This window comes from Thamnophis sirtalis, unplaced genomic scaffold (assembly GCF_051295495.1).
Source record: "Thamnophis sirtalis isolate CommonGarterSnake01/CBP01778 unplaced genomic scaffold, rThaSir2_p1.2 scaffold_4, whole genome shotgun sequence".
Classification (NCBI taxonomy): domain Eukaryota; kingdom Metazoa; phylum Chordata; class Lepidosauria; order Squamata; family Natricidae; genus Thamnophis; species Thamnophis sirtalis.
In genome coordinates, this window is record NW_028261384.1 from 103,662,879 (window position 1) to 103,684,816 (window position 21,938).

Genomic DNA, 21,938 nt, shown 5'->3' on the forward strand with positions numbered 1-21,938 from the left:
TCAGTTTGGTGTAGTGATTCAGGCATCCGGCCATGAATTCTAGGCCTGTCATGAATCATGAAGCCAGTATGGGGATCTTGAGCCAGTCACTCTCTCAGTCCAAGAAAGGCAAACCACTTTTAAATATTGCCAAGACAACTGCAAGAACTTGTCCAAGCAATTGCCAGAATACTAGTGTATGTGAGAGAGGCAGGTGAGGATGAATTAACAAAGTACAGGGAAATCTAAAGGGACAAATTTCACAGAAGCTAATAATTTACAATTAAAATTAATAACGAAGAAAAATAGGGGTCATCTTTTTAGTCACATGCCATCTTTTCTGATCTTGGGAATAAATGTTCTCTTAAGATAATTTTGTTATTCATGAATGTTGTTCATAATATAATATTAAATTTCCAAAACTAAAAGGACTAGAAATGGTCATTTTGATTTATAATTGCATAGGAGGGGGTGTCTTGGCAGGAAGAGGCCCCTATAGGTAAATATACTCAGATGAATAAAACACTTTCCCTCAACTGTCCTCCAGATTTTTAAAAAGAATTAAAATGATTATATTATTGAGTTTGCAAGCAGTGTTCAGGATATAAAAACTATCTTGCAAGGGAAAATTGGTGGCAGTGAATGGCCTCTACCTAAGTTTTGTTATCTAGCAAAAGACTAGAGTGGAGTAGAGAAAGGACATTTATCTTGTATTTCACTCCCACTGAAAACAATAGAAGAAAGTAAATCATGCCAATTCCTGGGCCAGTATAGCTTTTGCCTCATGTTTTGGACATGTAGAGAAACTTCAGTGCCCAGATTCCATGCTGCGCTCCAAAATATTGCCATAATATCCCTTCCTATATATATTAATGGAACAATGAGAAACCAGAAATCAGAGGCCGTTTAGTTAAGGAGTGTGGCCCTACATCTACCCTCCCAAGGGGAAGAGAAGTCTTAAGGGCCCTCCCTATGTACAATAACTGAATGTCAAACATTAACAAGTTATTTGACAGCCTACAAAACTTCCAACTATCACAAATATGCTTCCACAAACAAAATTTTTAAATAAAATATTCAGTAGGAACAAATACAAGTGTAGGAATATCAAAAAGGACAATGTCCAAGAAGCAGATTAAGTAGAAGAAGTGTGGTGGGTAGAATCAAAAACATGTGGCCAGGATGGGTTTTTTTTCAATCCTATCTGGCATCTAGAGAAGTAAACTCAGCTCTGGCATTTTCAGCATGAAGGATCAGATGGAGGCATTTCAGTCGTTGGCATCAAGTTTGGGTACTTTTCATCTTCTTCCCCATCAAAGCAAGACCTTCCCACCTCTCCTTCTCCCCAGTTTCAAGACTCACAGTTCTCTGAATGGAAGTCAGGCACAAATTGCTCGTCACTGTCCGGAACCTGTGCTGCAAATTGTAATGGAGGAAGATAAGTAACATTTGGCATCCTACAAAGGGTTTATTTAAAACACACACATATGAAAGAAAGAATAACACAGGAAGAAAAAAAACCTGCCTTTGTATGAGATGGGAACAAATCACCGCCAAGAAACAGGAGGGAGTTTCTCTCTTGGGATTGCAACCTTGTCTGCGTAATCCCTCACCCAGTAGAATTGCCGTTAGCAAATGAACAGACCTAGCTCTTTATTTCAAGAGTGTTTTCCTCTTTTCATGGTGCAATACCGGACTCTTAACACTTAAGACAGTGTTTCTCAATCTTGGCAACTTGAAGATGTCCGGACTTCAACTCCCAGAATTTCCCAGACAGCGAAGCTTGACTTGAACACTGACTTAAGACCTAGTTAAAATAGGCACATCTACTGCACACCGTAGCTTAAGAGAAATTCCTTAATTCTCTACTCCTCATAAATCACACCAAATGATCACCATGAAATCCTAAGAAAGGAAGCTCAAACAAGGATGGCAGATTAAGCAATACCAAAGAGATAAAAGAAAACTGCAAGTGGTCCTCGACTTACAACAATGACTGTTTGAAGTTACAACGGCATTGAAAATAGGGACTTATGACCATTTTTCATATTTATGAGCCTTGTAGCATTCCTGTGGTCATGTGATTTACGTGCAGATGCTTGACAACTGACTCATATTTATGACAGTTGCAGTGTCCAACAGCCCTGTTGCTTCCTTAACAACTGCAGTGATTCACTCAACAAAATGTGGCAAGAAAAGTTGTAAAATGGGGCAAAACTCACTTAACAAATTCCACGCTTAATATAAATTTTGGACTTCATTGTGCTTGTAAGTCAAGGACTACCTGTATATGTTTTATTTTTCTTATCTATCCAAAGGACCATACATCCAGCTGTGAAGTGGTTTAATTATGGTTTACTGGCAAAGACACAAAAGTAACATTCAGTATAACTACCGTATTTTCACGACCATAAGCCGCACTAAAAATCCTAAATTTTGATCCAAAATCGGCAGTGCGGCTTATAACCCGGTGCGCTTTATATGTGGAAAAAGATCTCCCAGCTGCTTTGCTCCTCGCGACTGCAATAGATGTCCAGAGGCGGCTTTTGGGGCTGGTGGGGATTGGATTTCCGGCTCGGTGGCCCCTGTCGCTTCTGGACGTTGTGGGGAGCCGAGGAGAGTGTGGGGGGGAGCGCGCGGCGGTTCTTGGCGCTCTGGGAGGCGGGAGAGGCGCGCGGTTTGGTTTCTCCTCCCTGGGCGTCGCGGCGGCGGCCCCGGGCGCGCCGATCCCCGTGCTCTTGCAGCACGCCCCGATGCGAAAAACACAGAGATCGGGCGACGTCCAGGGAGGAGAAATCAAACCGCGCGCCTCTCCCGCCTCCCAGAGCGCCAAGAACCGCCGCGCGCTCCCCCCCACACTCTCCTCGGCTCCCCACAACGTCCAGAAGCGACAGGGGCCACCGAGCCGGAAATCCAATCCCCACCAGCCCCAAAAGCCGCTTCTGGACATCTGTGGCTCCCGGCGCTCCAGGAAGCACCGAAAGCAGCTGGGAGAGGCGCGCGGCTTGGTTTCTCCTCCCTGGACACTGCAGCAGCAGCCCCAAACTCACCGATCCCAGTGCCTTTCGCATCGGGGCGCGCTGCAAGAGCATGCCCCGATGCGAAAAACACAGAGATCGGTGAGCCCGGGGCCGCCGCTGCGACGTCCAGGGAGGAGAAACCAAGCCGCGCGCCCCTCCCAGCCGCCCTCGGCGCCCCCCGGAGCGCCAAGAACCCTCGTGCCGCTCCTCGCGATGTCCAGAAGCGTCGGGAAATGTGCGGCTTATAACCCGGTGCGCTTTATATGTGGAAAAAGTTAAAAAAATTAACGTTAATTGATACTGCGGCTTTTAATCCGGTGCGGCTTTTGGTCGTGAAAATACGGTATATAAATCATAGTTTACACATCATGCCAATCAAAATCATACTGAACATCTTATATTTAGCATGATCTGTAAAACCAGCCAATTTGTATACCCAGAATATTTATCATCATTATAACTCTCTTCTGGATACTTTTTCAGATATGCCATTTTTCAGATCAGCAACAAAACAATTATCTGCATGGAATGTGTTGGAACTAAACTTACTTAATGTTGATGGCACAGACATTTGTTAGAAAGGCAATCAAGGAAAATTATAAAATAATTTCATGTACCGTATTTACATTTTAAAGAAAATTCTACTGAATTATTTAAATATGCCAGAATGGCAATAATTGCAAATATAAGTAGCTCAGAGAGAATTATTCGTTTCCTAGTGTTCTCATCACTTATGTTATCTTGCCCAATAATAAAATATCTGCCAGGAAAAACAAACTGAAAATGCCAAGAACCCAATAAATACCATAGAGTTGCATTGTTTATTAAATCAATCATAGTACCAAGACATAAATATCAATTATCTTCAAGCAAAAAATGAATGTTATTCCTATTCTAACATTTTTCCTCTGCTTGAAAGAAAATGCAATTCTCTTTTCTTATCAGGGCATTTGTGATTTATAACTTTTTGTTTGGTCTTTTTGGACTAAGATCAATGGCAGCTGTTGATTTGCTATACTAACCATCCTCCAATTTAGGTCAGCATAGCCCCAGAGTTAACCCCTCTGCATTTTTGGGGTAAAATTGATACGTTAGCAAGCCCTCACACATTTGTGGCATTCTTCCACTGGGTATCAGTCCCCTTCCTGTAGGCCTAGAAAAAAAACCTCTCAAAGACTATGGACTTTTTCTCCTTAATAGGTTTTTTAAGGGCTTATTTAAAAGGTGTTATGTATGGTTGCATGCAAAAGTTTATACACACTTCATCAATTTACATGTACCAATAAATCTATAAGTGAACAGAACCTGACGCAGATCTATATAAAGTTAAGCATTGCATCTTTCTGCAAATTTGGATGCATGCTTATTTTTTATGTGCAATTGTTTGCATATTCAGAATAAATGAAGAATGAATACATTCTTTGAATACCCTTCCAGTCACTACATATTATATGTCTTTTGGCAGAAATAATGTTTTCCAAACATTTTCTTTAATCATCTACAACTCTTTTTATTTTTGCTTCTCAGAATATTTCCCATTTTTTTTTATTGCAGAACTCTTCTAGCTCAGAAATCTAAAGTCTCCTGCATGTCTGGGACCTCCGCATAGATCTTCAATAATATTCAACTTTGACAATCATTCGAAAACCATTGTTTTTTCCCATAAGTATTTTATAGTTGAGGGGGGTATATTTCAGATCACTGGGTTGTTGGAAGACACTGTTGTTCAAACTTGTGGGTTTTTTGGTGTGTTTCTTCATTCATTATGCATCCTTAGCTTTTATGATATATTGACATTTAGTTGAATCCACTCTCCCATCTCTATAAGATTCCTGTGCCACTGGGTTGCCATCCAATCCCAAAGCAACTCCCACGTTTAGTAATTGGCAAGATATTCTTTATTTTGCCCACTTCACCCTTTTCTCTCCTAGTATATTTCGCATGGTTGTAACTGAACGACTCACTTTCTGTTACACAAGTCTAAAGTATATCATTCCAAATGATTTCAGATTCACGAAGGTTTTTATTTTTGTATATTTTGGCATACTAGTAACAGTATTAGCTACAGAAAAAATAATTGTTTTTAAAAGTCTGTGTGTGTGTGTGTGTGTGTCTGTGTGTTTTCCAGCAATAGATGATATAATAAGGCACAAAAAGCGAGCTTCTGGTCTCCTAATAACAGAAATGTTACGAAAAACATAATCTGAAATCTCCTTTTTACAAGTAAAATGGAGAGGTGCATGTGTGCGTCTTCTGAAGAAAACTCTTAACATTAGAAAAGGTGGAAGGAAACAGGAGAGGACAACTAAAAACCAGATGGATAGAGTCAGCTACTGTGGTGAGGGTTATGTTATTGGAAGACCCAAAAAATTAAGTGAGGGGCAGATTATCATGGAGAAAAATCTATCCATATGGTTTCTAAAATATTAAGATAAATTCATTGACTCAATATTAATTAAATATTGCTATTTATTATTTCACTATTTGTATTATTGCGAGCTATACACAGCTTGTAGGTCTGCACATATTCTCCCCTTATTAGAGAGATTGCCAGGGAAGGCAGACAATTTTTATCTCAGCTTTCTCCTCCAGGACACTAACCTGGTTACCACGTATGCAGTGGCAAAGTTCTATGCTGCTGCAATGTCCATAAGAAAAAAATTGGCTACAGAAGTATAGTTGTCATCTTGTACCAATTATGTGAACATATCTCTAACAATCTTTGGACCATTGTATTTACTCCTATACTTAACAGCGTTGCACGCAGGTAAACCAGGGAGTGACCCGAACAATCTGAGAACAGGTATGTTATTTTCCATTTTTTAACGTCAATACCTTTTAATTATATCTTAATGTCAGTATTTTTTAACATAGTGTAAAAACTAATGTGTATTGCTGGTCTTTGACCGTAATAAAGATTTACTTACTTACCTACTACTTGTATTATTATTTCCCAAAACTCCCCACCACCACCACCTATGTCCCCATGGCAGTATAAAACATTTGGAAATAACTCAGATCTGCAACTCAATTTCCAGAGTTTACCTCACTGCATCAATCCTTCCTTGTCTGTTATTTGTCCAGACTAGACAGAATATTCTGATGACTTTAATAATGACTCTTAAGTCTTTTGATGTGACAAAATATATACAATATATTTGACTATGTATGATTAATTAGTAACATATTGGGTAGCTATACCCTCCAGAACATTTTTTGAATTCCACAAATAAATTTTCTGCAAGAAAACAAAACTCAGAGAGCATCAAGGATTCCAGAGAATTAAGTGAGCATGATATGTCACAAAATGGCTTCCACTGTGAGGATGGGGTCTTAATGGTGCCCATATGGGACCCAGAAGCATAGTTAAAAATCAAGGTGAATCTAAAACCTGATGCTTTGTTATAATTTAACCCATAATGGATGTTGGGTAAATCTGTATGTAACATTATTTTGAAACAATATGTTTAGAAAGAAAAAAGAAAGAATCACTACTCACTAAGTTTGCTTGCCCTTTAAATACTCAATAGTCTCTGTCTGGCTGTCTCCCTCCTTCAGTCATTACACCCTCAGACTCTGTCTACACTTTATTTCCTGCCTGCACAATATAAATAGAACCCTCAAATTTTCCAAGATGTTGGCACTTGCTAATGTCTTCCACATGGCACTAAGCTAAAAGTGATGCACTTGCCCATTTTAATCTGGCTCTGAATTTGGTGGAGCAAAAATTGTTTTCAAGAAACTAAAGCAGCAGAAAGTATAAAGAGCCATAGCAGATGTGACATCCCAAATTGTGTCCATTAAGTAAGCCTTCCCCAAATAGCCATTTTGTTCCATTTCTATCTTGCCCTTATTCCTTTAACATCAGGGAATATTTCTCTTCAGATTTTATTCAACACCACTGCATCATCTTTTTTCCTCATGTCCTCCCCTCACGGGGATGGTTAAATTGAACTCTACATCTCATTCATAGTAGCTTGCCATTAGATAGCTGTTAAGCTGAGGAAATATTACAGGAGAAAGGCCAAGCACTTCTTACTCTAACATCTCAGGAATCTCTCCTACATCTATTTGTTGATACTAGTGCTTATCTTGATTTTTAGAGTCAAGATATGCCTGCCCTACTTTTAACTAAATGGGTGCAGGAAAATGCTGGACTGAAACAGGGGAAACTAAGGCTCAAATCATGCCATCCTTGAGTTCATTAGCTTATCTTGGGTAAGATTTAAGCAACCAGAGACAGATGTTCTCAGCTATAATTCCGTTGGAAGTACAGCCAATAGGGATGGATGCCGGGAGTATTCTAGTAGTTAGCAACATCTGGAGTGCCACAGTTACTTCCTACTGAAAATAGCTGTGATCTTGTAACTATTCTTTAATGCTCGCCGAACAATGAGAGGACTGAAATGAGTAATGCAGGAAGTTTATTTCCAATTTAACATTATGTGCAAATCTATAGTAGCTCCTATGACTCAACTAGCTATGGTTTAAAATGAATGCCTCAGTCAAAGAAAACTGTGATAGCTTGAAGATGAATGAAATAAGTGTTTTAATTAAGTAAAATGAAGGGGAAAAATAGAAATACTGCCCAAGGCTGAGTGAGGAAGCACAATTGTGGATCCAGCCCATATTATTAGGTTAATCATAACACCAATGTCTTTTGGAAAGTTTCAAATTTGCTAGCATTTTTCATCTATTTTAAAGTTAAAAAATGGGAGGGGAGGGACCAAAAAGGAGAGGGGGGGAAACCTGAACAACAGTGAAATCACAGTCTGTTATAGTCTTTAATGAAACAATGGAGGTGGTAATAGACATTCTAATTAGGTTTTAACAGTTGCTGGAAATGGTCCAGGTTATACAAAAGACTGCCTACAAAACAGTTTAAGATGAAGCAGAAAATGATAATCTCTCTTTTGAAATTACACCATCCAATTGTTACTCAGATGTGGCCTCTCAGCAAAAGATTCTTTAGTAACACTTTGTAATGAAACATTATTCTTAATAAAGAAGAAAAATTTACTAAGTCCCAACTTTTCTTCAGATGCAATATTTTTCTGTGCAGAATCTACTTTTGGAAGAAGTCCTGAGCAGAGGGGGAAATAGTGGACAAGTTCTGATCTAGATACCAAAATCAAGAGTAGAGACACAAAGAGATTCGTAATAGCATATTTATGTGATTGCTTACCAATCCTACACAAACTTCTAATTCAGGTCTTTCCATGGTATTGTTTTTTATCATAGCAGTTTCAAATGTCAGCCTTTTCCCCAGAGTGGCTGAGGGCTGAGCTACAACAGACTGTTTTGGGGTTGGCATGGTGTACTCATAGTAGATTAATGTACGGGTAGTCCTGGAATTACGGCCAGTCAGTGTTATGATGGACCTTCCCAAAGCTATTTACAATCCAGTTTTGAAGTTGCCACAGTCAGCCTAGATCCCCATGATCACATTTCAGGCGCTTGGTAATCGGTCTGCATTTGTAGATATTTGTAGCATTCTACATTCACATGATTGCAATGTATCATATTTTTTGCAAGAAACCAATGTTTGCTTCTGGTTTCTGGAAAAAGATGCCAAGTGGGTGTAATAGGCATTGTTTTATATTTAGTGACCATTGTGCTTGCTTAACAACCAACCTGTTTATTTTATGATCAACCCAACCATACCCAAAAAAGATCATAAAATGACCAATGCAACGTACGTATTAATTCCAGACTAAATTATGGTCGTAGGCCCAAGGCTACTAGGCCACTAACCCTAAAAATTCTGACTTGTGGCAGTAAATGAATGTAACTAAAGGTCTTATTATGTGGAAGAAATATCTTTAGCAGAGATTGAAAAATACATTTATGCTTTGTTGCAATAGGTTAGGGGAAAACATTCCAACATAGGCTAAGTAAAAATTCATAGGATCTTCCTTGGGGGAAAAATATCTTCTTTTAGCGGGTATTTTATAGATTTACATGTAGGCCATAAAATGGTTTGTTTGATTTCTGTTTAGTGCAGCAGTCACCAACTGGTGGTCCATGAGAAAATTTTGGTGGTCTGCAGAAAAATTATTTGCATTTTTTATATTGCACTAAAAACTTTTTTTTAAAAAAAATCATATTAGTGGTTTAAAATTTAAAATTATGCATTTAGTGGTCCCTGAGTCCAAAATGTTGGTGACCCCTAGTTTAGCATATTATATAAAACCAGTTTCAGTTGTAAACCATGATATATGTTTTATACAGTATGTTTTTTGAAAGCAGCCAAATGCAGTGTATTCAATTAACATGGATAAATAAATCATGACTTAGTACCCATTGATTGGTAACCAGTCAGGACTATTATTCCAGAATTCCCTAGCCACTTCTACAAAAACCCTGAGAAAGTTGAGGAATCACTAACAATGATTTTATAAATTGAATCTTTTCCCAATTAAGTTTCATCATCCACCTCATTAAATTTCTAGTTTCTCTCCAGCTTACATTAATTGCTTTTGAATCTTACTTGCAATTAACAAAGCTGACTTAAAACAATGGCTGCATTCACATATTATTCTAAGCTGTAATATAGTTTATTTGGCTTGGATTTAGCATGCTATGATCGCATACATTATTATTTACTAATTAAACCATGCTTAAACAACCTGTGTTTTAGGGTAATGTATAACTTCAGCCAATGTTTCAGTACATTATTGCTGCATATATTATCATAATACTGTCATAATTTCTATGGAATATAGTCCATTAAGTTTCATTTTCTTTGTCGAAAAACAATACAAAAATAAAATGTGGTCAGCCTGGTGAATGACATATCGTAATTATTATGTATTCTACTGAATGATTTGTTAAATCATTTACTAACCTCAATGAGACTCTGGATTGGAGCCAATTAAAACTGCAATGCTGAAACACATTTACTAGACAGCAAAATATAATGATAAATACTGAAGAAGTGGCAGAACAAGTTTTAAAATGATCTCAAAATTAAGCCCTTTCTGATCCAGGGACAAAATTACCATTGTATTACAGTGAATCCCAGACAGCCTGTCTTCTTTTGCATTATATTCTGGCAGAAAGGGGAATTATTTTTATTTATATAGCACTATTCATGCACATATCACTTGACCTGCTGTAGGGAAGTCTGTACCTCCCAAAACGTTGAACTCCCATCACCCTAGATCGTTAATCACTTGGCTGGGGCTGATGGGAGTCTCATACTTTTAAAAGGCAAGATTTAAGGAAATCTACAGTAAAGCAGAAAATTAATTAAAGAAGCCATAGTCTGCACAGAAAATCTGAGTTTTCTAAGGAAAAGAAGCAACGTTTAACTCATTCCTAATTGCCAATGGTTCTTTCATTCACAGCTGTTTTTACTCCCTTTGGTCCCCAAGATGACTTTTGCAAGATAAATGGGTAGGAAACACCAGCACGATAAAAGCAGGGAGGGGAGAGAGAGAAAAGAAAAACTGCATAGAATATCCCCTCCTTTCTTCAATTATTTTCCAGTGCACAATTATCCTCTTCCCGTTAATGCCATCATGCAAAGGATAAAAGGCTGCCAAGACCCTTTCACACAAAGCGAAATGCATAGTTTGTTAACCAAACACATTTTTTTTCAGAGATAAGATGATCACAGCTGCACAAACTATTGGAAAAACATTAGAGAAATCCACATTTACGTTTGAGGCACAGGGATGACACTAATCATCCCCATGGGATGATATCAGCCAGTTTGGTTTAGTGATTATGGCACAAGGCTAGAAAATGGGAGATTGTCAATTCCACTCCCACCTTAGCCATGTAAGTCAACCCAGTGATTTTGGGCCACTCTCTCTCTCAACCCAATCCACCTCACAGGGCTGTTGTGGGAAAATAGGAGGAAAGGCGATTATTAGACATGTCTGCCACCTTGAGTTGTTTATAAACGTAATATAGGTGGGATATAAATAAATGCTTTATCTGTTCAATTTATTTGTGGAAATAATTCATGGAAAATATCAATGGCTCCAGCCCTTTCACCAAAGGCTAAAGAAAATACAATTATAAAATACCGATTTTGGTTAAAAACTAGAAGTAAGCAATGGAGAATCTTTCTTCCTATCAATTTGACCATTGCTGGATAAGTCTTGCTAGATAATTCTTTATCCCAACCAGTTTTTAATGTAATTTTATACTTCTTTTATTTTAGATAAAATAAAGCTTCAAACTCATGCAGAGATAATTTAAGAGTCTTTAGCACACCCGTCTAAATCCAAGTAAAGAATCTCATCTCTGCTATGAATGCCTTTTATGAGGATAAACAATTATACTCTCAGATAAAACTCCAGCACATTCTACCACCCAACCTGGACCACACAATCAACTTCAGTAACATACTTGACTGGGTTTGGGAAGCAAACAGGATAAGACATATTTAAGAAGTGGCTAGATGGCACCCCTTATTCAAGTCACTGCATCCCCTAAAGTAGCTCTCAGCCTTCCCTTCCTTTGATGTTGTCAGAGCAGAATTAAAAAAAAAAACAGATTAAAAAACCCCCACCTGTTTCCAACTTTGCTGAATAAGGATAAAAGGTAGCAGTCATGGCATAGGCATCGCTCTCTGTGGGTTTGGCTTGTGACCACCACTCCCATCAAACACGTATCTCTATTCTTACAGTAGCTTCCCTGGCTCATCATTCCTAAATAGGTTTGCATCCTCTTTCCCAATAGATCAAGAATATAATTTCTGCAAGATTATTCAAATTGTAAGGCAATCTTAACTGAGTACTACAGAGAATCACCAATCCCCCCCCTTGAAAGCCGTGCTTTGAGTGTCGAATGCAGACTCTACCTCTCCCCCACCAGTGTGAAGCTCTTTGTTAAGTGAGTTTTGCCCCATTTTACGACTTTTCTTGCCACTGTTGTTAAGTGAATCGCTTCAGTTGTTAACGCAGTAACATGCTTAAGTGAAGCTGGCTTCCCAATTGACTTTGTCAGGTAGCAAAAGCTGATCACATGACCCCTGGACACTGCAACCGTCATAAATGTGAGTCAGTTGCCAAGCATCTGAATTTTGATCACATGGGGGTGCTGCAATGGTTGTAAGTGTGAAAAACAACCATAAGTCACTTTTTTCAGTGCTGTGGTAACTTTGAATGGTCACTAAATGAACTGTTGTAAGTCGAGGACTATATGTACTCTCATTGTGGGTTTTTCACTATTTTATTGCTCCATTATCTTACTTTTGTTTCCACTCTTTTCATTTCTTCCTTTTTATTGTTGCAAGCTGCTTAGAGTAGCCCCATAATGAGATAGGCGGCAAATTGGTTTAATAAATTAAAAATTAAAATAAAATGAATAGGTTAATGAAAAAGTAAAATTGCTTCATGCCTTTTCTCTGCTAGTGCATTTCATTAAAGGGATTTTTTTTTTAAATGAAACAAACAGTAACTTGTATTTTAATGCTAACTGTAAAGAACCTTCCTTCCTCTGAAAGTAACTTAGAAATGCAAACAAACATTTCTTCACAGGTTAGTTTTTAACAAAGATTTATATTAAATGGCCTTGGAAAGAGGGGTAGAGCAATGTTTGTCCATCTCAACAACGTTAAAACTTGTGGACTTCAACTCTCTCAAGAATTTTCCAGCCAGCATGCTGGTTGGAGAATTATGGGAGTTGAAGTCCACATACCTTAAAATTGTTGAGATTGAAAAACACTGGATTTGAGCAATCTCTCTCTTCCACTAGATCCAATTAGAATCTTAGATTGATATTCAAAATGCAATTATGCATGCATGCAATTGCTTCAGTTTACTTGCAATAGTTTTTACTTATCTAGATCTGAAATCCAGAGATATATCAACATATCTTGTTTCACTGGCTCTAAACTTTGCATATGCATGGCTAGATAACTCATATGATTATCTACTTTTGTAAACCATGTGACTTGTAGATAATTCTCCAGCAAGCCTCCATGAACAAGATAATGGCTTGGTGCAACTTCTGTTTTAGTCTGCGGAAGATTAGTCTAGGTTTTTATTTTATTATATTATTATTTTTAAAAAAACTGCTGAGCTGTTCCAAAGTGTTAATCTCCTCATTAAAGGATATAAAAGAACTTGGTTATCAATTTGGCTCCTTCTAGATGAGGGGTAATCCAGTACCAACTGTGTTGGAGGGGAATGAGGAGTGTTTAAATCTCACACATCTGGATTTCAGAACTAACATTATTCTGTTTCAATTCTTTTAACAAAGAAGATGAATATTGGTGGGGGGTAGCATTTCTAGGAACCTTAGTTTAGATTGTTTAACCATATAAATCACTTAAATAAACAAATCTTAATATATAAAGTATCAAAATAAAGAGTAAACAGTTCTCACTTCTAATATGCACCATGAAGTGTAAGAAAAGTCTTGATTTGGAAAAAAAATATTTTATTTATTTAAGATATTGTAACTTAAAAGAAACCACAAAAACAATTCATTTTTCCTGTCTTTGTTCTAAATCATTTGCTGTAATCAGCAAATCTTAAGATCTCAGAATTCAAATCCAATTCTAAGCATGTTCAGGTTTTTTGTTTGTTTGTTTGTTTTTTTTTTTTTTGCTGCTTTAAGGAAAAGAGGGAGGAAAGCAAGCATTTAGTCTTCATGGTTATGTGTGTGAAGTCCTCAACTTATAACCAGTTGCTTAGGAATTGTTTGAAGTTATGACTGACTTACAGCCTGAATTTGAAATTCAGACAACCATCCAAAATGTACAGCTGTTTGCAATGTCCTGCAGTCACGTGGCCAAGATTTACAACTTTTTTTACTAGAAAATGCCATTTATTCCAGTTTCTGGCACAAAAAAAAGAAAGAAGAAGAAGCAGATTGGGGACAATGGGTTTGTTTAATGGCCATCACAAAAAAATAAATATATTTATTTTTTAAATATATATTTAATAAATATATTTAATAAATAAATAATAAAGTTTTAAAATTAGGGATGGTCACATGGTGATTTGCTTAATGACCAACATGACCTATGACCATAATTCCAGATTCAATTATGGTTGTGATTTTAAGGAACACCAGTGCATGTTTTCAATTCTATATCCTACCTCTTGCCGTCAATAACATTAGTGTGGTCTTTGTATTTTATACTAAGATTAGGAAATAAAATTCTATAATTACATGTTCTTGCTTAAGTTGGCTCAATTTGGAGTTATAGAGATTTTCCAAGTTTTTTCATTAAAACCATGAAGTTTACTTTCAAAAATAAATGCAGTGTTCTTAGGATATTCATTTTCCCAGGCACAATAGCAAATTCTCAATTTTTCTGCTGCAAAAAAAGGAGTTATTAGCAACACTCTAGTTTAGCATTAACCAAACTGTGTTGGAATATCAATTGGGCTGACAAGTACAGTATTTACTTAACTTTTTTTTAAAAAAAGAATTATACAGGAACATATACATGAATATGGAATTCCTTCTTCCACATTATACACTTTTTTCAAAAAAATATGACTGCTGATCAGCTGCTCACTTCAACTCCATTTTTGCACTGGTTTCGGAGAGCTCCACCAATTCCAGAGAAGCAGAGGAACAATATACATGCAAAGTAAACACGCAGATAGCCTCTGTAACCTTTTCAAAATGCCATGTCCCCAGATCCACACTTTCATGAACAAAATACAAAATCCATTTCCAAACTGCAATTAGCTACTATGTATCTTAATTGGGCACTTAGGGAATGGGCAGATTTGAATGTTTCTCATCCCAGGTTAATGTTCATCAAAATGGAAGAAAGAGCAGGAAGTAATGCAAACCAACAAGGTTCTAAGGCAAGTCCCATTTTCAAACCACCCTGCTTCAAAAGCTTTAAAGCAGGGAGGGGCTCCATGGGTTTTTGCAAGTGGGGGAAGCTCTGGTCAACAGTCATCACTCCAGAGGGCTGGAAAGTTTGAAGGCCCTTTGCCAAGTTCCTTTCATAAGCAAATACCAACACAATGATGCCATTCATATTCTTGAATTTACTCAGGCTCAGTTACACTGAAAGCAGATGGAAGCAAAAGGAAAGATACTTAAAAGTATGATGATAATGGGCATGACAAGGAAGGAGGCAGCAAACAAAGAAAGATCGGTAAGATAGCCTTACCTTCAGTCAGCCAAGTTTCCTGGAACTGGCTTAGATCAAGGAAGAGATCTGCAAGGAAAAGAGCAGAATGTGATATCACTAAACAGTAGTTCTGGAGAATGTTTGAAACAGTTAAGGCAGCATTTCTCAATCTTGGCAGCTTGAAGCTGGTGGCCTTCAAGTTCCAGAATTCTCCAGCAAGCAAGCTGGAGTTGAGGTCCATCCATCTCAAGTTGAGAAACACTGGGTTAAAGGGACATAGCAAGGAGGCCCAAATCCATTATAGAAGCCCAATATAATCTAAGGATGTCATGAAACAAAATAGTTCTGTTTCAAACCTTTAACCAAAATAGCCCCATCAGGAACAACCCTTAAGACATTACATTCTTAAATTCAGGGCATTTTATTCCAAGCTCACAATCTTAAAACATCCAACTCTAACCTGAGTAATAATGTTGTTTAAGTCCTCTCTGAAATGGTAATAAAAAGAGCTCTTTCCTCAACCCTAGCAGCTGTTTCTTCACAATTATTCTAGTCCCACAGGAAAAAAGGCTGGTCAGGTAAAACTGATTTTTCTAAACTAATCCATGTTTTCAGAACTGTCTCACTAAAATAGAAAGCAGCTATGCCTGCAAGCAGCTATGCCTTTAGCCTGCAAGCATCCAATGCCTTAGCCACTGCAGAATTATGGGAGATTCATTTCAAAGCTGTTAAGAACAAACTTTTTCCAGAATTAAAAGGGAAAAAAAGAAAAGGCATTTCTGTCCCCATTGAACTCATTAAAAAATCCCAATTATCAATATTCAAGCTAAATAGAGAATCCCAATTATTAGTATTCAAGCTAAATAGAGAATGTTAACCTTTTAAATATTTTATATATGGTGGCTAACAGTCAGGAAGATGGAGGTTCTTAAGAGAATTCTCTTAGATTGTGGTCCAAGGACTTTGTAGTATGGAAGCAAGACACAGTTGCTTCTCACCAAGAGGGTTCTGTAAAAAAAAAAAATCTGTATCCTCAAGGTGTAGCTCTTCCAAGACAAAGAGATGATCTCCAAGCAGTACTTATCCTGTTCATTAGGTAAGCATTGCAGCAATTATGACGTGCTCTCATCTAGGCTGCAGACTAAGATTATGCAAAGAAGGAAGGTACATCTTCTGAAACATCGTTTTTGATTATTCAAGTCAGTTTCACAGTTATCCAAAATGAAAGAACCAAAAATGGTCTTTTTTGGGATCATGTGCTGGACATTAATCTTTAGGGAATCTGGGTCTATGATAAAACTGTGTTATTCCCTGTTTGCAAAAAAGAAAGCATGATTGCACTGGGACATCATTGCATTCCCAAATCAGGTTGCGGCTTCAAGCTAGAAAACTCTGGAACAGGATCGCCTCTGATACCCTCCATATCTGCCCCTGCCCCCCCCCCCACACACACACCTTCTGAATCTGGGACATGGGGCACACCTGGGTCCATAGATTTCCTCCGTGAAGCCATCACAGTTCTGCTGTCCATAGTTCCATTCCCTGTTGGCTTCTGTAAGTAGACAAGCAACACTAAAGTTAATATAAGACAGACCACTGTACCGGGTGCTCAAACTACTGCTCAGAAAAAAACAGAAGCCTTAAAGGGCAAACTCCCGCCCCCTCACTCACCTGTGCAGAAGTGTAAGGCACTTGTTGGTCCAAATATCCTTTCATCCTCCCATCAGTCATGGATGCAACTTTCTCAAAGGCATGGAGGGCAAATGAAATATCAACCAGGTAGCTGTAAAGAAAGAAAGAAAGATGCATCAATAGACTGAAGTTTTTTAAATGCTACTTGTGATAAGTTCCTTATTGCATGCAATTTCCAGCAGCATCTGAAAGAAGGGTCTCTTAAGCGGATTACCAAGGCACGGATCCTTTTCCCCTGACATTCCTGTTACTCTTGCCTGTTGGAATGGCAAAACTGAAAAGGTGCTCCCCTCCTCAGAAGAAAAGTCCTTTAATCTGACGCTTTCAGATCTGTTGGGATTACAACTGCCCACATTTCCAGCCTTTAGGAGCCATGTGCTATCTTGAAGGTGGATGCAATGTACAGCAGGGGATGGCATAACGAAATGCCTAATGAAGGAGGGTGGATGCAATCCTTAACCGAAAGTCTACTTTCAAAACTCAGATCCTCTGCAAACCTTCTCACCCTTCTGTGCTCCTGCAGTGTCCTCCTTCCCCTTCTTCCTTTTCTGGGTGCTTGGATATTATTATTATTTGCATCTTTAGCCCTATAATTTCCTCCACCCCGCCCTCAGCCACTGCTTTGCCCATCCCACTGGACAGGAGTTTAAATCCTACCAACAACTCCTGCCCGGTTTTTCTCCTCTTCGCAAGTTCAGGAAGCCAATCTTCATTAATCACCTCCCTATGCATCGTGTATTGGGGAGGAAGCCCCATTGACCTCAGTGAGACTTCGTTGCAATATGGAATAAGATTAGGTTTAAATCTCTCCAGCTTCAGATACCCCTCTGTTTGTTTCGGCTGCCCTTTTCCCCCCAGGCTTCGACCTTTAGATCTTCTTATTTGCCCGTGTTTGCGATATGATTCTCTACAAAAGCAGCCCTGCTTCGCCAGCACCCACTAGGCCCCATAGCTCTTTTAAAAAAAAATCCTCCTCGTCCGTCGCCCCCTCCCCAACTTTTTAAAAGTATGTGAAATAAAGGAGTTTCTATAAAAATTATATTTTCCTCACCTCACTTCAAAGTGGAAACGCGGAGGGTCAGTTCAGGTCTTTCCTGCTGGCCCCCACCTCAAGGCAGCTGATTTCAAACAAGAAGAATATACTGCTTCGCGAAAAAACAGAGTCGTGTGGAGTTGCTCCCGCCTCTAGCCCGCAGTCGTTTCCTCTTTCACAGAAACAGACTCTTTTCTGTTTCTCTTTGTTTCATTGACTTTGTGAATGAAAGAAAGGAGGGGGGAATTCCCTGGGCTTGCTGGGACACGCCCAACCAATCAAGGCTCAACTTGTCCCTCAACCCGATTGGAATAAGGCGTGGTTTGAATGCTTTCAGCCAATCAGCTCGAGGTGTTCCAAGATTCATTCAGTGTTGGAACTCTCATTCATAAAAAAAACAAGAGCGCCCAAAGTTCATTCATAAAAGGCTGCCGAGGGAGGGAATGTGTCACGGGTTGTAGATTCGAAGGCTTGGCTTAAATGAATCCGTTTTCTAATTGGCCTGAAACTGGTTATGCAGTTACGTAAGCAAGGGTGTAAGTATAGTTGTTTACTATCCGTTTTTAAGGTCGCCATCGGCACTGGAGGCCAGGAAGGTCTCAAGAGAAAATTAAAGTTGCTAATTTTCATATATACCAATATACCATCCTGTACTAAGTTTGCTTGAACATATCAATAAGTTGGAGGGAGGGAGTTTCCCCCTTCTCCCTCCGAATTTAGAACTCAATTTCTAAATGGAAGAAGTGGAAAATAAAGTTTTTGTAATAGGTTCAAAGGGATTTATGCTTTTTAAAAGATGTATTAAAAAGAACATTATTTATTTTATGAACGTGGAAAAAAGAAATCACCTATTTGCTTAAAAAATACAGCTGTCTATCTTATAATATTCTGAGCCATACATATTAGCTTGACTCCAGAATGTGATTGACTTATCAGTGTTTCAGCTGCATTTCATTAGTTTATGCCAAGGAGTGAGTTCATCATAGACTTGGCCAAGTGCTTGTTTTTGGCCCCACAGTTTTTCTGCAGGGTAAGAACAGGCACAGTAATCGTCTGCCCAGAAAGACAATCTCCACCCAGCTTTTCCTGCTGAGTATTTCTGCCTATCCCATACACTGCAATAAAGTGGGCATCTCTAGATCCCTTACCTGGAACAATGCATCTAATAAGACCTAGGAGGTACAAGTAATATTCAACTTATGACCACAGTTGGGACCAGAATTTCTGTTGCTAAGCAAGACAGTTGTTAAGCAAATCACATCTGATTTTATGACTTAGAATACAATTTATTGCAGTGGTGGGATTCAAATAATTTAACAACTGGTTCTCTGCCGTAATGACCATCTGGGTAGGTGGGGCTCAGTGATCATGTGACTGGGTGGGTGTGGCCAACTCAAGGTCACTCGGGTCGATGGGCGCTTTGCCTTAGCTGTTACAATGTAATAAGGGTTAACCAGAGAGGCAATTTCTGTAAGCAGGTCAATAAAGATTAAGCTAGAAACATCTGAATAGTTTCCTTCCTGCCTTCCTTACAGGATTAGCCCTGTAAGGTGGAAAAAAACAAAATGAGATTTCTTCCAACAATCGGTTCTCTGAACTACTTAGGAAGTTACCAACCGGTTCTCCTAAATAGGTGCGAACTGGCTGAATCCCACCACTGATTTATTGTCACTTTTCATGTATAGTAACCGCCATACACTAAAATGAAATTTCGATGCATACAACTCTCAAAGGGTCCCCATCTCCAGGAATATACACTACATAAATACGACCAAATAAATAAATACAGAATTATGCATATAGTATATTATATGACAGGGAGAAACAACACAGTCTGGTTTGGATATATAAGCGATACATGTCAAGGATCTTGCGAGTTTACCAGATTAGGGAACAAAGCTGTTATAGAATCTGGTATTCCTGCTAGAAATACTTTGACTGTTTTTGCCACGGCTGTTAAGCAAATCACTTCAGTTGTTAGTGAATCCAGCTTCTCCCATTGACTATGTTTATCAGAAGCCAGCTGGAAAGCTCACAAACATCAGTTATGTGACCCCCCCCAAATGCTGCAACTGTTGTAGATGCATACTGGTTGCCAAGCATCCAAATTTTGAATGGGGACGCTGCAGTGGTTTTAAAAGCAAACAAGGACCAGTCATAAGTCACTTTTTCCAGTTCTGTTGAACTTCAAACAGTTGCTAAATGAATGCTTGAGGGCTACCTAAGTCTTGTGACAATATCTCACAAGCGTGACCTCTTCTCCTTCCTCCCCCACCCCCACCCCACTACTTAAGATTCAACTGCTCTTGACCCTCTTAGCTTCCAGGAAAGCTTTGGAGACCCTCAGGCACTGGAGTCGGAATGTCACATGAGTTCCCCTTGGGAAGTGGAACACAGGTTGTTATGCCCTGGCTGTGTGATCCTGCATTTGTAATAGCATTTTTGTTGGAACATTGTGGTTTGTTTTTAACAGAGGTATGTTGCCCAATGTGAATTAGGAAGTCATATAAACCTGAAATGAAATAAGTAGATAAATAAATGTGGACTTCTCTGCCTTGCAGCAGCCTGCCTTGTCTAATGGGATTCATGAACGTCTGTCCATCCTAGATGAGTTCAAATCACCAGGAGCAGAGGTATTAGAACCCAGAATTCCAAAGAAGCTGGCAGGCATTTTCGAAAAAGAAATGGACAGAAAACTATAGACCAGTGATGGCTAAACTTTTCCTGTGTGTGAATGTGCGCACGTGCACCCAAACCCCCAAAATGCAATGTGCATGTGCCCCCCCCCGCGCCCAGGCCCCATGCATGCACATGTGCCCCCCAGGTGTGTGCGCCTCTCCACAAGGCCCCGCCCCTGTACATGTGCACACAGCCACCCACACTTCCCTTGCATGCGCAGCAGAGACCCAAAGACCAGCTGGCAGACAGGAGGCACACATGCATACGCAGTAGAGCTGAACTGGGTTGATGGCTTACATGCCCACAGAGAGGGCACTGTAGGCCACCTCTGGTACGTGCCAGAGTTTCGCCATCATGGCTATAGGCCAATCAGCCTGACATCAACACCTGGGAATAGCCTGGAAAAAGATAACCAGACAACAGATCTGTGAACCACCTAGAAAGCAAGAAAAGTTATAACCAGAAGCCACCATAGATTTGCCAAAAACAGATGATTCGAAGCAAATTTTATTTCATTCTTTGACAAAATGACTAAATTTAACAAGCGAAATGCTGTAGTCATAGTACACCTATTTCCCAAAGCACCAGAAGGCAGGAGAAGAAGAAGTGGTTGGAAAATTATCAAGAAGTGAAGCAACCTAGAACTCAGAAATTTCTGGACAATGGGAACAATTAACCAGTGGAACAGTTCGCCTTTAGAAGCTGTGGGTGCTCCATGATTGGAGGTTTTTAAGAAGAGGCTAGACCAGCGATGGCGAACCTTTTTTGGCTCACGTGCCATACAGGGGGGGAGCACAGGGGGGGTCATGCAGAGGCTTTATAGGAGCCTGGGGAGGGCAAAAACAGCCTCCCCCCCCCCAAAGGCCCTCCAGAGGCTTCAGGGACCTTCAGGTGGCTTCCCTGAAGCCTCCGGAGGACTAAAAACGACCCTACGAGCAAACCTGAAGTCTGTTCCCGAACTTCTGGTTTGCCCATAAGGCTGGTTTTTTGTGCTCCAGAGGCTTCAGAGAAGCTCCTGAAGCCTCCGGAGGGCCTCTGGGGGTGGGGAGGCTGTTTTCGCTGTCCCCAGGCTCCTGTAAAGCCTCTGGAGCCTGGGGAGGGCGAAAAATGGCTTTAAAAAAAGCTGAACTCAGCTGGCCAGTGCACACATGCGTGCTGGCCAGCTGACAGGGCAACGCCTTGCGTGCCCTGACAAATGGCTCCACGTGCCACCTATGGCATGCGTGCCATAGGTTTGCCATCCCGGGGATAGATAAGTCATTTGTCCAGAATAATACAGAGCAGGGGCGTCAAATTCGATTTCATTGAGGTCCGCATCAGGGTTGTGTTTGACTTTGGAGGGCTGGGGTCGATGTGACCAGCGTGGGTGTGGTCAGCTTGACATCACTCGTGTCAGAGTCTGTGGCAGCCTGAGCACTCTGCCAGCGAAAACAGACTCCCGAGCTCCGTTTTCAGCTGTGACAACCTCCTGCAA

General features: G+C 39.6%; 1 protein-coding gene across 1 annotated transcript in view; it reads right to left on the reverse strand.

Annotated features, from left to right (window-relative positions):
• ETV4 (ETS variant transcription factor 4) overlaps positions 1-17,936 on the reverse strand; it is a 49,312-nt gene extending 31,376 nt beyond the window's left edge. The window contains exons 1-5 of the mRNA XM_087713631.1: positions 17,804-17,936; positions 16,732-16,843; positions 16,516-16,612; positions 15,100-15,147; positions 1,342-1,395 (exon numbers count right to left, since the gene is read on the reverse strand). Coding sequence (XP_087569757.1) covers positions 1,342-1,395; positions 15,100-15,147; positions 16,516-16,612; positions 16,732-16,791 — 259 coding nt within the window. The 5' untranslated portion in view covers positions 16,792-16,843; positions 17,804-17,936. The remainder of the gene's footprint in view (positions 1-1,341; positions 1,396-15,099; positions 15,148-16,515; positions 16,613-16,731; positions 16,844-17,803) is intronic.
• Positions 17,937-21,938: the final 4,002 nt, after the last annotated feature.